We start from the raw sequence: 15,654 nt of genomic DNA on the forward strand, positions 1-15,654 counted from the left end.
AATGAATCGATAACAATAATCCATCAACGGGCGTAGATTTTTATACATTTGTAGCACAATTCACGAAAAAATTTACACTAAAAATTATAACGTTGATTATGTATTCCGAAGAAATATCGTGCGTTCCAAAAATATTCGACATTTTTTCAAAATGACTGATAATTTATGTGTACGTTGTATTAATGTGATTAGCAAAATATACACATTAATCGTTAATTTTTGTAATAAGAATAATGTTGTCATATTCCAGTTTAATAAGTAAAAGGAAATGCACTAAATTAATGTCAAATTATACCTAATTTAAGTTATTTTTAATCATTTCTATAGATCGTTATTGCTTCTACTCAATGCATCACTAATTTAACTAAAACAATAGAGTTAAACAATTTAACTGAAAAAAAAAAAAAAACTAAATTTGACTAAAAATTTAATTTGTTTACTAAATACGTTAAATAAAATGAATGTTGTTTACTTCGAATAATAATTACAGAAGTGTGTTAAAAATAACAAAATTATGTTATTTAAGGAATTGAGTCGCTCCTTTGATATTCAACAATGTACATTTATATGATTGATACTACGCCTATAAAACGCCTATAAAATATACTTTATCCTGGAAGGATGTCCTAGAAGCATCCTTAGAACATGAAGACGTCTTCTTTAAAATATCCTTTGGAGATCTGTGCTGTATGAATGATGATTTCTAATAATTGATTCACAAATTCGTAAAATTAACTTTTCCCTAATTTCCAGACAAAATATTTCATCATTTTTTCCGATCCTCAATAATATTTTAAAATTATATGATTGATACTACGGTATTCTCTCTATGCATAGTACATTTTCACGTTATTCAACCCATCGTGTTCGCCGTGTCGAAATCTCGCTCAATGATCCATTTTTCCGTACAATGGCGTATCAGCGATCGAGACCTATATATCCATGCTGCATTTAGCCGTGCAGCAGGATGTGGGTTGCCGCTTTAGATCGGCCCGACCTCTCTTCTCTCTCTTCGATCTATGAATATTTTTACGAAAACGCAATTTACAGAGTGGGCAGAGCCGATTCCAGCCTCAGAAGTTCATCCACCGTGCAGCCGAGGTGCTATTGTTCGAAAGCCGACCGAGATGGAGACGAGGGGAAGTGAAACGCGGAGGTGGCAAGGAAGAAGGGAGGATGGGGCATCGGGAGAGTGATATGTATATGTAAGTTTTGTACGTACGCGAAGAAAAGTGGGCCTTTCCCTCGGAGTTCAGACAATTCTTACGCACTTCCACCGTGCGCGCGTCTATTTAATTTCAATCGATTGCCAATCTTTCCTCGATCTATTCCACCTCGCGGCGATCTGAAAGGTCACGACGGTTCGGTATGGCTTTATTACGTTTTATTGTCCTAATAATATATTTATCGAGATCCTTATTCGAGATTGATCGAACGTTTCTACACCTGGACACGATTTTTTTTTAATACAATGGATATCGTCATTGCAGAAATTTTAATTCAAATGTGTAATAATTACCGAAGTCAACTCTTGGGGATCGAAAGAGTTTCGGAAGAGAAACAGCGCGTGAAACAACTCGTATACCTGCACGGTCAATAATTTTCAATCGGCGCACCGTCTCTTAAATCGACCAACGAGGTCGACGTTATCGGTCCTTCTGCAGCAAGCACCATTATAGTGAGATACTGTACATGCCGATCCGTCGTTTAAGGGCCGCAAACGGAAGGCGGTTCGGTATTTTACGAGAAGACGAGCGTATCCTCCTCTCGCGGAGGAGAATATACAGAGTGTCTTTTTTGTTCTTCGATTGTAACTTCTTCGACCGGTTTAGAATAATTTATACTAACAAAATTGTCATAAATTTTTAAGGTTTAACGCCTATAAAATATACTTTATCCTGGAAGGATGTCCTAGAAGCATCCTTAGAACATGAAGACGTCTTCTTTAAAATATCCTTTGGAGATCTGTGCTGTATGAATGATGATTTCTAATAATTGATTCACAAATTCGTAAAATTAACTTTTCCCTAATTTCCAGACAAAATATTTCATCATCTTTTCCGATCCTCAATAATATTTTAAAATTATTTGTATTTTCATCCTGATTTAGAAACCTTTAAATATTTTATCGAGATAAATTTAATATTTAATGCTGACACTGTATTTTTAATTGTTAAATTGCAGGCAGTATTTCAAAACTACGTGTCATATACATATTAATACATTAAACTTCTTTAAAGACAAAAATTTAAATTTTCCAAAAAATTCTACAAAATTTCCTAACCGTTTTCAATGTCCTTGACAATTCTTTTCAGTTTTGTGGCAATCCCGTAGAACGATACGAAAAATGAAATAAAAAAAAAAACACAGATTTTCTCAATCATTTACGCCTCGAAGATTTACTCGAACACACATCAAAATCCTTCGACTTTTGACACCAATTAATATTACACCGTTCAACGTTTCCTCAAGCATTTCGAAAGCCGTCTGTCGTCGCCTTGCGCATTTTTGTCTAGCGATCTCTCTCGAAGGGACATCCCGTAAATATGCATACGCATGTCGCCCGTAGGGGAGGAAGGGAAATAATCGGAGGCACTAAACCACGATACCGCGTTGGCAGTTAGAGCCCTGTATCTCCGGTGCTGTCGCCGATGGTACAACACACGCCCGGTATTATTTGCGGGCTGCCACATTTGTCGTAGGTGGTCCCGCGACACGGCATTTATACACCGTATATAAGACGAGAACACGGTATATCGTCGTGCGTCTCGCGTTCCCCGCAAAGCCGATCTCGTGGATAAACTATCTCGCGCGATAAACCATCACCACCGTCGTCGCCGTTCCGCTAATTAACGACGGAATTAACGACGCCTCGCGAGATCATGGCCACAAGCAATTTTGTCAAAATCTTGAAAGAGACGAAAGTATATATACTTGTATGTACATGTACTGTCTCTCTGTGTATATCATCTCATTTTAATTTATACTATTTCACTCTGTAAACTTAATTGAAATTATAAAGTGAGACTGTATAAGTGAGATAGCATATTCTCTAAAATTTCTGAAGAATGAAATCTCACTCTAATTCGTTTCTATCAATACAGATTAACTTTAATCTCGATTCAGCTGATTCTTCATTTTTTTTTCTAATTCTAAGAATTAGAACCAAGATTAAAATTAATTATACCAGTAGGAACAGGCATTACATTGAAAATTGGTCCATTCTTTTTTCTTAAAAGACTCGTCCAATTTTCACATTCCTTAGAGTGAGAATTTCACTTCAAAGAATTCCACTCTAAAGAATTCCATTCCAAAGAATTTAAAAAGATATATATATATATTAGGTCATTTAAAAAGTATCCGCGGTTTTTCGTTCAATTTTTGAATGAAAAAACCGCGGATACTTTTTAAATGACCCAATATAATATATATACACAGAGAGATACATAGTATTATTTTTCTCTCTCGTAAGGTTTTAACTAAAATCGCTTATAGCCAGATTAGGTCTCCAAATAACGTCTCCAAATAAACGCGATTAACCAGGACGACGATCGATTCGGGGCTCGGACGCGCGAACGCGTTAATTTCTAACGTTGACAGACGTGAGATCTCGAAGGCGGGCTAACGGGCGAACGATTAATAAAGATGCGCGGGCACGCGTGTCACCGGATATAAGGTGCCCACACGGCCCCCATCGGCGTATATCGTGCGTTGCGTGCCCCGGCACCGACAGCGACGCAATCGACGCTGACTCGCGCCATACACACACATATACACACACGCACACGCACACGCACACGCACACACACATACACACACACACACACATATATATATATATATACACGTGTGTGTACATTGTATACATGTGCATCGAATGTACGAACCTGCGTGTGCGCACGCCGACGCAAAACACGCTCGCACGCGCGCGCTCCGCTGCACGCGCGTGCGTGTGTTCCGCGCGCGGATCGACGGGCTAACGGACGTACGTACGTACGTACGTACGTATGGATAGGCGGGATGGATGGACGGATGGACGGACGGACGGACGGATCGACACACAGCACAGCACGCGCATGAATATGTAGAATGTCTGGAGAGAAAAAAAAGAAGACGGAGGGAAAGAGTGGGGGCGGCGAAAGACCCGGCGTGCATGGTAATCGGAGCCGCGTCATGCCAATAACATCGCGCCGATCACCTAATGTCTGATCGATAAATCCGATGGAGTTTTTCCTTACTCCGCACCGATGACCGGCGCAGAGAGGGAGAAAAACATGGGGAACGGAGGAGGAGGAGGAGGAGGGGAGGGAGGGAGGGAGGGAGTAGATAGGTGATTTACGGATTTGCTCGTCGACGCGAGACGAGAGACGGAGGGACAAAGAGAGTGGCAAAATGGAAAAGGGAAAAAGACACGATGCCAGGGGGAGGAGTGAGAGAAGGAGGAGAGAGAGAGAGCACGTGTGCATGCACGCAGCACACGCGCGCGCGCGAGTGTAAACACGCTACGCCTCGTGCAGGGCGCTGGAAATGGGCAACGGGTGAGGTAAAGGCAGGTAGGTGGAGGAGAAGTTTACAATTTTCTGCACGACGGCCGCTCGATCGTTCAAATGCCAATAACGTTGCGGATGCCAATTGCCGATAATTCAAGGTGTACCTGCCCACGATAACGCGCGCGAGAAAGAGAGAGAGAGAGAGGGAGAGAGGGAGAGCACCGATCAGTGCTGACAGATCGTTAGGTACCGGATGATGGGCTCTCACTGCCTGTTTTAACACTGAGGAGACACGTCAAGGATGACGGAGAGAAAGAAAAAAAGAGAGAGGAAAGGAAGAGCCGCAGACTGCGAAACTTTCTGGTTTTCGTGAAAACGACGATTCGAATCGTCGAAACAGCGGCGTCGTCGCTTCGAATATTTGTATCACAATTGGGAGGAAAAAATGTCGCTGGGGAATCGCTGAGCGATAACGTAACGATCGAAACCAGATTCACGAAGAGGACTCGAACCCGGAGTGGCGCGGCACGACGACGCGATAAGAGAATGATTTTCCTATCTCGATCGCGCAGGTGGTTCGCGATATACGAACGAGACGAGACCACGAATTACATTCGTGGTTGCCGGCTTCGCGGTCTCAACTGCGCATTTCGGCGACGCGGTAAAAAAAAATGTATATATAATTGCGTTAACGAGCAACGAGTCCCCTCCCCCCCCCTCATTCGGCTGTTTCTCGAGATAGCTCTCACCTTTCTCCTCGTCTCGTTGAAGCTTCGGTTCTAAGCGTAATTGAATTAATTCCACATTTTCGCCCGATCCCTGCAATTAATTTAATGATAACGCGCCGCGTGGAAGATTTTTTTTTTTCCTGCTTTCTTATTCCCAGAGTCGGTTTCCCGGCGGAAAAGGCTTTTTCCCGCGAGCAGCGTCAACATTGTTTCCGCGTACGTATATTTTTAAAAGACGAGACCGTAATCTTGCATCTCGGCCTCTGCTGTATCCGGTAATAGATAATTTTCCTATAATGAGGTAACCTCGATACGCCTTAATTACATTTTAAAAGATACAATGTTTTTTTAATAAATCGCCGATCTATTTAACATAGAAAACTGAATATATCAGTGCTTTATTAAAAGTCCTGGATTTCTAGAGCTGCAAATCATGAGAACCTATTCCTCGCTGAAAAGCAAATAGTGTTAATTCTCTTTTACAATTTATTAATAGATCGGAATCGAGTTAACAAGATTTCTCAGCCAATTAACATGTAAATGCAAAAGTTTCTAAAGGCGGTCAATATTCTTTCAATTTACATTCAATGTTTCGTCCATCAAACGAATCCACAATCTCGTTGGAGGATTAATTAATAAACATCGTCGTCAACTACAAGCCTTTTGATCGCTCTAAGGTAGCGAAGGGGAAAAAGGGAGAAATATTTCATGCGCATTTACCGAGCATCTTGCTGAGATCGGCATTGTGGAGATCAGGATTCTCATCGGCCAATTTCTTGCGCTCGACCTTTGCCCAGACCATGAACGCGTTCATCGGGCGACGTATCCGTTGCTCCTTGAGGCTCCTCTGGGCGGTGCCGCCGCCAGGATGGCACATCTTCACTCCTGCAGGAATCGGCGAGATACCAGGTTGGTACTCGAGCGACGGGCCGGAGGCCAGCCACGGCATATCCTCGAGCCGCTGCTGCGCCGGGCCAGACAGCATGCTCGGTATCTGGTTTCAAGAAATACATTTTACACATTCCATGAGACACCCTCGTGGACATCCAACGTTTATTTACCCAGCGACATGTATTGTCGAACGGTATAAATTTATTTGGCCAACAACCACGTTGTTAAAATGGTTAGTGACGACTAACGACAAGACTACAGATTCTATAACGGAGTATGGAAAGATTTGTCAAAAATCCTACAAGAGAGAAAGATATGATATGGTATCTCACTCTGCATGGAACGATTAGCTGAAATATCTAAAAATTTAGATAGATACAGATCTGAAAATGAATTTTGTTGGACTATCAAAATAGTTATACGTAGAATACTCAAACAGGATTGTTAGAATGTCGAAACTTTTTACAGCATTACTCGTGCTTAAGATTTCTACGTAATTATTTTGATAGCCCAAATGATTTTCAGATCTGTATCTAGCTAAATTTTTAGATACGTCAGCAAAATAATTCTTTCTGTGTGTAATCTCAACCAAGATTATAGAATGAGAACTCTCGTAAAATTTTGACAAAATCGCTCGCGGTTAGACTTCGCTTTGTCTAGAATCTCTAGACAAGACGAAACGTGGGATTAATGAATCGATCGCGTTCGCATCAAACATACGATTTTGCTATCGTTCCCTCCAGCTATCATTGTTTCGCGCGGCGGTTCGACTTTGTACTCGTGCATTCGTTTCCGAATAGTTACGCGTGCGTTGCTGTGAATGCTTTACGTAGGTGTGTTTATAACAACGTCGAGCGCAAGAATGTAAGTACACGGCGTGTGCAACACGAAGGCGCGGATATCTATTTCGAGAACGATAGACTACACAGAATCCGAAATGGAATCGTAACGCCGTACCGAGATGATTTGGGTGTCGATGGGCATCGAGCTGTCGTTGCCGTCGATACCGGAGTCGATGTCGTAGGCTCTCGACGTGGGAGTTGCGTAAAGCGATGAATGGAGCGCCAGGAGGCCGGGGGAGCCGCCATAGCCGCTCACCGCCGGTGGTGGTGTCACCTCACCCCTGTCATAATTGTCCAGCATCCTGCAAAAATCAAGAGAGAATCCAGTTGTATTCTATGTCTTACCATATCTTTGATCGAATAATTTATCTACTTTTTTATGCACATTTATTATTCAGTCAGGGCGAAAGTGTTCATTTATATATTAAAATATGTAATATAATATGGCTCAAGTAATATAAAATTAAAAAAGAAATAACGTTGAAAAAGAACTACGAATCAAATACAATAAAATATCATATTAATGATATGTATACCTATAATGTAAAAGTTAGAAATGAATTTTATATATTATACATTTTATAAATTATTTAAGACTATGTTTCAAGACTGACGATAATAGGCACACAGTTTACTTGAATTGGAAATTGTATATATTCACAAGAAGTATTATTATTCAGGCGCGTAAAGATCGCATTAACCGAAGATGGCATTTTTGTTTTACTAATGTGTGTTATATATTATTGTTTATATTATTATTTATATCTTACATATTACTTTTTTATGAATTACTTTCACGGGTATTTTTCTTAAGAAAGGATTTGCGGATTATCGCCGTATTTATACATTAAATTTTTTTGTAATATATTTTTACATACTTTTTCGTTGTAATATTTTCCTTAACGCTCTTTGTACCATGTTTCTCCGTTTTGAACGGAATATGTTTCCTTAGGATAAGTAAATTACAACTGTACCACTTTGCTAACTTTACGTAATCGTGTTTTGTCGAGATTATGTTACCTTGCGACGTCTGTTATTTTTGGGACGTATTCGCAGTATTGCTGCAATCTCCATAGATACAATATATTATATACCGCACGTATAAAGTCAAATTGAATGTCATAACGGACACCAATATCTATTATATATATATATATATATATATATATATATATATATATCTGATCCAATAGCGGGCGATCTGGTAATAGTTTATTGATCGTTCAACGGAAAGCACTCGTACCATACGTTCGCGTGCGAGTGCAATCGAATGCAATCGCGATTCGCCGAGGAATAAACCATGATAAGCCGCGGCCGAGACGCTAGGAGTCCCGATACTCCCGATCGATTCGAACCGGCATGGGCACTAACATTCTCGACGACGATGATTCCTCCGACGATCGCGGTATCACCGGTACAAGCTGCGCCCAGTAGTAATTGACTCCGGCGTTTCTCTCGATCTCGAGAACGAGCGAATGAAATCCCGTGGGTCGCTCTCGTGCCTGAGCGGCCGATTGATCTGTCAACCGTTCCGTTAGGAAAAGAGTTGATCGACATGAATGAACCATTCAAGGCCACTTAATGGAATTCCCACGATTGTCCTTAAGGCATTATGCGACCGTGCGCCGGGTATAATAGTACGAACAGCTGTCTGTCGCGCGCAAACACACATTTTCGCAGCTTCATACACACACACATATACACAGTGTTCTACGCAAACCGTGCTGAACATACCTAATGCACACGTACGATGTTCTGTGAGTATGTGCATGTAATACGTTGCGCGCGAATGTTCCATATAATGGCCATTGTTTCATTCGGCGTTTAGCGAGATGCTGCGACGCACGTCGGTCAAAAAAAAAAAAAAATAGAAACGTATCGGCCGGTATTTTCATTCAATAAACCTCACGCCGTGGCGGTTAGGTGCGCGCGTTTTTGTCACCCTTTATACCGGAGGAGAGAAACATATAGTTACGAGAAAGAAAGAGAGAGAGAGAGAGAGAGAGAGAGAGAGAGAGAGAGAGAGAGAAAGAGAGAGTCACATTTCCGTCGCTGATAAAACCGACGGCTTGCTTCGACGTATCGAAGTATATCGTATCGGTCCGATACGAATCACGGCTACCAAAGAGAATTTATCGCGATGAAATAGATTGAGATTTATGTGAAGCGTTTTAGAAAATGTTCCAAAGTACGAAAGACGAATTTGACTCTGGAATTTTACTCTGGAGATGATAAATTGCGTGAACGCCAGATTTGATCACAATTAAAAAATATAACAAAATAAGTTGTAAACGATTTTATTTCCGCGTTACAGCGAGCTTCGTGTTTCAGCGAGATATTTCTCGGATGGACGATTCTCTAACAAATGAGCTAGTCTCAGATCTCATTATCCGCTATGAACCCGTTGGATGCAGGATCGTTTGAAATCTGTTATCTACTCTACGGAACACAGTCACTGACAACATATTCTGTCGTTCCATCGAGCAAGCTTTCCAGCAGATCCAAGTAACACCTGGATGTGACAAAAGGATAACGAGATCAAGACGATTACAGGCTTGAAACACGATAGGTCTTTATATTGCGAATCTACTATGAAAATAAACAAGCATGGATAAAAAAACGAAAACAGTTGTAAACAACAGTTTGAAACAAAGCGAGATCAGACATATCTTTATGAATCATAGACGTAACATAGGTACTTTTAGATTATTCATTCCTATGAAATTGTCACTATCGGAAAAGAGTAGCTTGATTCGTATCGCTTCTCTCTCTATTAAGTTAAAAACAGATATGATATATACGATTAAATGCAGACTATTTTTTTAACGAAGTACACGTGCTAAGATTGCGCAACGCCTTATCTATATCTACTTTGTCTATTGATACAAACTTATTCCATTGTTTCCAAGTGTCGAATCTCTGATGCATTAAGACTATACCGTACAAATAAATTTAAATAATATATAAGATGTAAACAGTAAACAAATACATATTTTGGATTTGCTGCTGATTACGTTTTTTTTTTTCTGTACCGTTTAATATAATCTAATCGCTTTCATGTGGTAGACAAAAGAAAATTAAATAGACATGCGTCTTCGATAATAATGAAACTTGTTTATCAACGCATTTCTCGCAAAAAGAATCGTGCAACGATGGCAGAGATACGATACGAAATTAAAAGTCATTAAGAGCCGCAGTCAGGATTCCCCCGGGTTTCGTCGGCGTCGGCGCAGCTGCACCACCCACGCGTATGATAGATACGCCACTGCCTTCAGCATTGTTTCTTTAATGATTCATGTCGGGGTGACTGCACCAGGAGTAGAGGAAGCAGTCTCCAACCGCGAATGCAATGAGCCGCGCATCGTTTCGAAAATATTAATTCGCCAGGAGTCATTGCCGGACGCTGATGCATCGACGGGCGTCGCGCGCATTAACGTCGCGTCCTTTGTCAAACTTTGCACACGTGACGATGAGACACGCGTCATTGCAGCTTCGCGGAACGGCTCGTATCGTCTCGTATCGTCTCGTTCATCGATTCGCGCTAGATAAGATCTGCGAATGATAGCGAAAAGATAGGGATTAATGCAGGGATTGTCACAAAATTGGAAATCAGGAAAGGAATCGCTTGGGAAATCAGGGAGGTATTTTGCAAAATTTTCTGGAAAGTTAAAATTAAAACTTACAAAAAGAAGAGCATAAAATCACAGCGCAAGATATTGTTTGTGATGTTTAATATATCATTACATTGATAAAATAATTCGGCCAGATTGTGGCCGAAACGTCTAAAAAATGTTTTATTAATGTAACGATATATTAAATATTATTATAATTTTTCAGCAAAATACAATATTTAACGGTTTCTAAATCAGAATGGAAATACAAAAAATTTCAAGATATTCAAAGTCAAGAGAAATCATGAAATTTTGTCCGGAAATCAGGGAAAAGTTTACAGAATTGAAGAACTTTGAGAAATTTGTGACAGCCCTGTTAATACTAGAAGAACCGGATTTGACGATCCTCTTAGAAGGCTCGTAAGAGCCAAGTTGTCATTTTTTAATTAAATAAAAATTCAACCATTTAATATAATTGATAATTTTTTTTACTAAAACTAAGAAAAATGATGAAAGGTCACAAAAGGCTATCACTTGGAAACAAGATTGAAAAAAAGTTATATTAGTTTGAATTTCGCGAGGAGTAGCCAACCTCCTTAGCTACCTCGATCCTTCTAGTGTTAATAAAGGATTTGCAGCGATTGCGTTAATTTACACGATATATTATGAGACGCACCGGCGTGTTGCACGCGCGGTTACCGTTCGTGCGCGATGTTTACTACCCGTAGCGAAACGCGCTTGTAACCGTTTAATCGAACGACGAGTTAAAGTTCCAGACGAAGGAGACGAAAGAGTTCTCTTTCCGCTCTCTCTCTCCTCTCGGTCCTTCAAAAATCTCGGCTCCTCGAGCGATCCAAGCGGACGCGGGACGAAGAGAGACGTTCCGCAATGCGTGTCAAGGAAAAACGACAGTTATCCTTCCACACGCCGACGCGCGTTACAAATAGCTCGAGAGGAACCGGCGGGCCGCGACCTGGAGCGGCAGACACGCCGTGCCGCACGCACGTCAGACTCGGCCGAGCAGGGAGACAAAGAACAACAGCCGCGCACCGGCGGCGATCCCCTAAATCGGCATGTCCGTTGAGCCTCATGAATCTCCGCCGCGACTCCTCTCCATCGCGAGGAGAAGGAGGAAAAAGCACCGGTGTGTCCTGTGCACGGTTCGGCACGCAGAGCAAACACAGGCAGCGATGGCGACCGGGTCGTTTCTGAGCACTCGGACCCGTTCCCTTTCGTCATTCTCCACGTCAACGACACACTTGTTCGCCGACTAAATTGTTCTTCTCCCTCCTTCTCCTCCGATGGAAGCCAAAGGGGGGAGGGGGGGGGGAGGGGGAGGGAGCTTCGCGGAGAGAAGTAAGGAGAAAGCTCTTTCGACCTGGCGTGGCGGCGCGTTTTATGCAGCGACCAGTATTTTTATTCAAATAATCGCGTCGATCGAACACACCCTTGCATTGCCCGACGACGAGGCGACGGGACGCGGTGTAGTCGCGTAACGCACGCGTGGGTGGGTGGGAATCGGTCTGTCGCGTGGCGCCGATCGAAAATTTCGTCCGTCCGATGCTTGAACGGGGGTAACGATATATCGTAGATTCGATTTAGATATGGGAGAATTGAAAATAAGCTCGTAGATCTTAACGAATCGTGCATGACGGAATTGTTCGTTCGCGCGAGCGAACGGGGACGCTTGCGCGAAGACTGTAATTTTATATAAGCCCCTGATTAAACTTTCAAATCGAATGCCCAATGCGGTTCGGTTGGTAAGCGGAAGTGACGACCTCAGCCGCTCACCTCTGCACTACTAACGCTCCGGCGCGTTTCAGATTTGAGAACGAAGAAAGCGCATCCCCGAAACCTTTACGGGTTGTTTAAGGCTGCGGAACGGACGCCGCAAACAGGACTCCGTCCGTCTATCCGTCCATCCGTCCGTCCGTCCGTCCGTCCGTTCGTACGTTCGTACGTACATACGTATGTACGTCCGCTGTATTTTCCATCCCGCCGTATACCCTTCTCTGACCTCCGAGCCAACGGCGGAGGCATTACGTACGACTTCCTGCGACCGAGTAAGGAAGAATCGAAGATTTCTACACAGCACCTCACGGGAGGAGGTGTCCGCGCGCGCGATACCACCAGAGATATACCGTCGAGCGACGAAAAATTCCCAGGCTAACTGCGAGCTGCGAGGACGAGGTAAGGCGGCTCTGCTCGAGCCCGGTATACGGTTGCGTTAATTGCGGAACTCGTGTGTCGTGGCGGACTCGTGGCACGTAACGGTTCATAAAAATCTCACGAGTATTTCTCCGATTCGAAGCGCCTTTGATGGCGACCTCGAGATTTTTCGAGGAGCGCGCAGGAGTCTTTAGAGATAAAGATGGGAAAAAGACAAAGAGTAAGTTGAACCGAAATTAAAAATTAAGAGTGAAATCTCATTCTTCTTTCGAAACTGATTCAATTTTCATTCTTTAGAGTCGGACTCTATTCCAAAGAATTTAGAGAGTATCGATATAAATTAACTTTAACCCTTTTCTAATTCTTCCAATCAGAAAAAGATGGAGAGCTAATTAAACCGAGATTAAAATTAAACATTGGTAGAAACAGGCGAACGATGAATTATCGACAAATTGCAGTTTACAAATTGCTGTCGAATAAAATACATGCGGAATTATCATATGCGAGGACGATATCTGTTTCATACTTGCTCGCCTCGATGGTTGGAATGTTTTTTTAACGAAGTGCGCTTGTTTGTGGGAAGTAATATCCGGTATTTGTCATACCAGGACACTTAGTCGTCTTAATTCGTTAATCCGCGCGGCCATTGTTTGCAACGATGCAAATTTACGTGGTTGCAAATGAGTTTCGATTCATCAACACGTCGCCATTACGTTTAATGCACTACAGATTAATACATTGAAAAAATGTGTGTATAAAATTTTATCGAATAAATATTTGCTCAATAAAAAAAATAATACTCAAATCACACAAATTAATGGTTCTTGTACTAAAATATACGTCTACATTCAGTAAGTGTCTAGTTTTATATATATATAGTACTATATATTCAAACAAATATTTGTAAAAATTTGTCAGTATACAGATTCACGACCTATCCTAAAACCGTTTATGTACTAACGAACGTTACGTACCTACGAAATCCAAAGACTGACTATTCGATCGCGGTTCAAGTTTGCCACCTCCGTTACGTTTATAATGCAAATATGAATCTATTATCTCGGTGATCTTTCTCTTAGTGTTCGCTACAGATCGCAAAAACAATGGTGATGGCATTTAAAACGGAACCTCGGCGTTCTTTTCGCACATAATGGATTCGAAAGAATCGTTTAATTAAATAATACAGATTAGAGTCAGACAATTGCAACGGCGTAAGCGCGCGCGCGTCTTCCTATCTGTCGTGTCGTGTCGTGTCACGTATTTCGTACACGCTTCAAATAACTATAACTTATATTAATCCATAATCAAACTGCCAGTCATTGCTCAATTGTCAAGTCACCGATCTGAGTCATCGCAATCGCAGGGATTACAAGGTTCTCGGCGACATACGCATTACACGCCAGGGGTCAAACGCGACGTCACCGCTCCGTAATCATTTCCACGATTTTGCATTGAGACGTCAAAACAAAAAGCTGGAAGTAACAAATAACTTCGGAACTCGAGTGGAAAATCCAAAACGCCGCGCCGCCGCGAGTCGAGTAAAAAAAAAGAAAATAGCGGCGATTTTCAAAGAGTTCGCGACACTTAGGTATTTCCAGTCGACAAATACTAAGAAAAATCGAGGTGCGCGTATACTTACCGTGGTGGTGTAGCATATCGTTCGCGGAATTATTGATGTTTCGTTGATATAATCGATGTTTGCAAATTGAGCTTGCCCTGGCTCGATCGACCCGGCGCAATGCCGCATCGTCATATTAATTCTTATCGAGAATCAATTCATTCGTGATTCGCGAAGCGATTTACACGGAGACAGTTCGCAGTTTGAAAATACGGAGAAGTATCTACTTAGATCCGGTTTTTTATTTCCTAGTTAATTTGTGGTTACGCTCCTAAATTTTCTACAGTTGAAATCTCACTACAAAAAAAGCGAAAATACAACTATCCTTGAAAAAAAGTGGAAATATGATAATTTTCCATCTTTTTAGAATGAATTTTCACTTCAAAAGAGTGACATCTCACTTCAAAAAAAAAAAAGTGAATGAAAATTGTCACTCTTTTTCAAGAAGTGAAATATTTTCACTTTTTTTTCAAAGGTGGTTGTATTTTCATTCTCTTGGAGTGAGATTTCACTGCAAAGAAATTTAGAGTGTAGATTTAACCTGATGTGTCTAATCACACATAGTTAACCAAAAATTTAAATCTTTTAAATCGATATATATGAATATCATTACTTAATTCAGATAAAGAAAGGATTTTAAAAGGAAGATGGTCGAGAAAGTGGTCAAAAGAGTAGATGGACATTTGTCAATCTCGACCATTCTAACTCTCGATTGGAAGCTTCCTCGCAAATATACGAAAATCAATCAATGAGTGAACAATGTGAAAGTTCACTCCCAAAAATTTAGAGTGTAACGCGATATTAAGCTCGAGACGAGAATCCATCAGCGACTCCGTAAACGTAATTATCCCTCCAAAGATATTAAAAATAAAACATTATTATACTTGAAAACTATTCCCAATTAAATCTAACCGAGAATTAAACACAAACTTGATATTCTACAAACAGAGTAAGTTTCAATTGACCAAAACTCACGAATAAATATAAATTGTCGTAAATATGAAGCTTTCAGACTTGCAAGACTTGCAAGACTTTCGCGTAAAGCAACTGCAGGAATATCTAATATTCGCGTGCATGCGTGCGTGCGTTCATATAAAATAACGTGACGTGGTACGCGATCCGTGCGACGGCCAGGAGCAACGAATGGGAACCGGGCGGAACCATTTTAATAGAGCTGATTTTCGTCGTCAAAGGAAGTAGTTTAAAGATCCGCGTCGTTGTGGTACCTTCGGACACGAAAAATTTTGACAATATATGTTTGATATTGATGTTGAGATTAATAAATATAAATCAGATATGAATTAA

At 41.3% G+C, this 15,654-nt stretch overlaps 1 protein-coding gene across 1 annotated transcript in view; it reads right to left on the minus strand.

Annotated features, from left to right (window-relative positions):
* The window catches only part of LOC105150649 (Sox box protein 15), a 31,970-nt gene that overhangs the window by 14,199 nt on the left and 2,117 nt on the right, over positions 1–15,654 (minus strand). Inside the window, exons 2-3 of the mRNA XM_011063874.2 lie at positions 7,067–7,253; positions 5,939–6,212 (exon numbers count right to left, since the gene is read on the minus strand). Of these exons, the coding sequence (XP_011062176.1) occupies positions 5,939–6,212; positions 7,067–7,253 (461 nt within the window). The remainder of the gene's footprint in view (positions 1–5,938; positions 6,213–7,066; positions 7,254–15,654) is intronic.

Source organism: Acromyrmex echinatior, chromosome 8, assembly GCF_024713525.1.
Source record: "Acromyrmex echinatior isolate Ae372 chromosome 8, ASM2471352v2, whole genome shotgun sequence".
Taxonomy (NCBI): Eukaryota; Metazoa; Arthropoda; class Insecta; order Hymenoptera; family Formicidae; genus Acromyrmex; species Acromyrmex echinatior.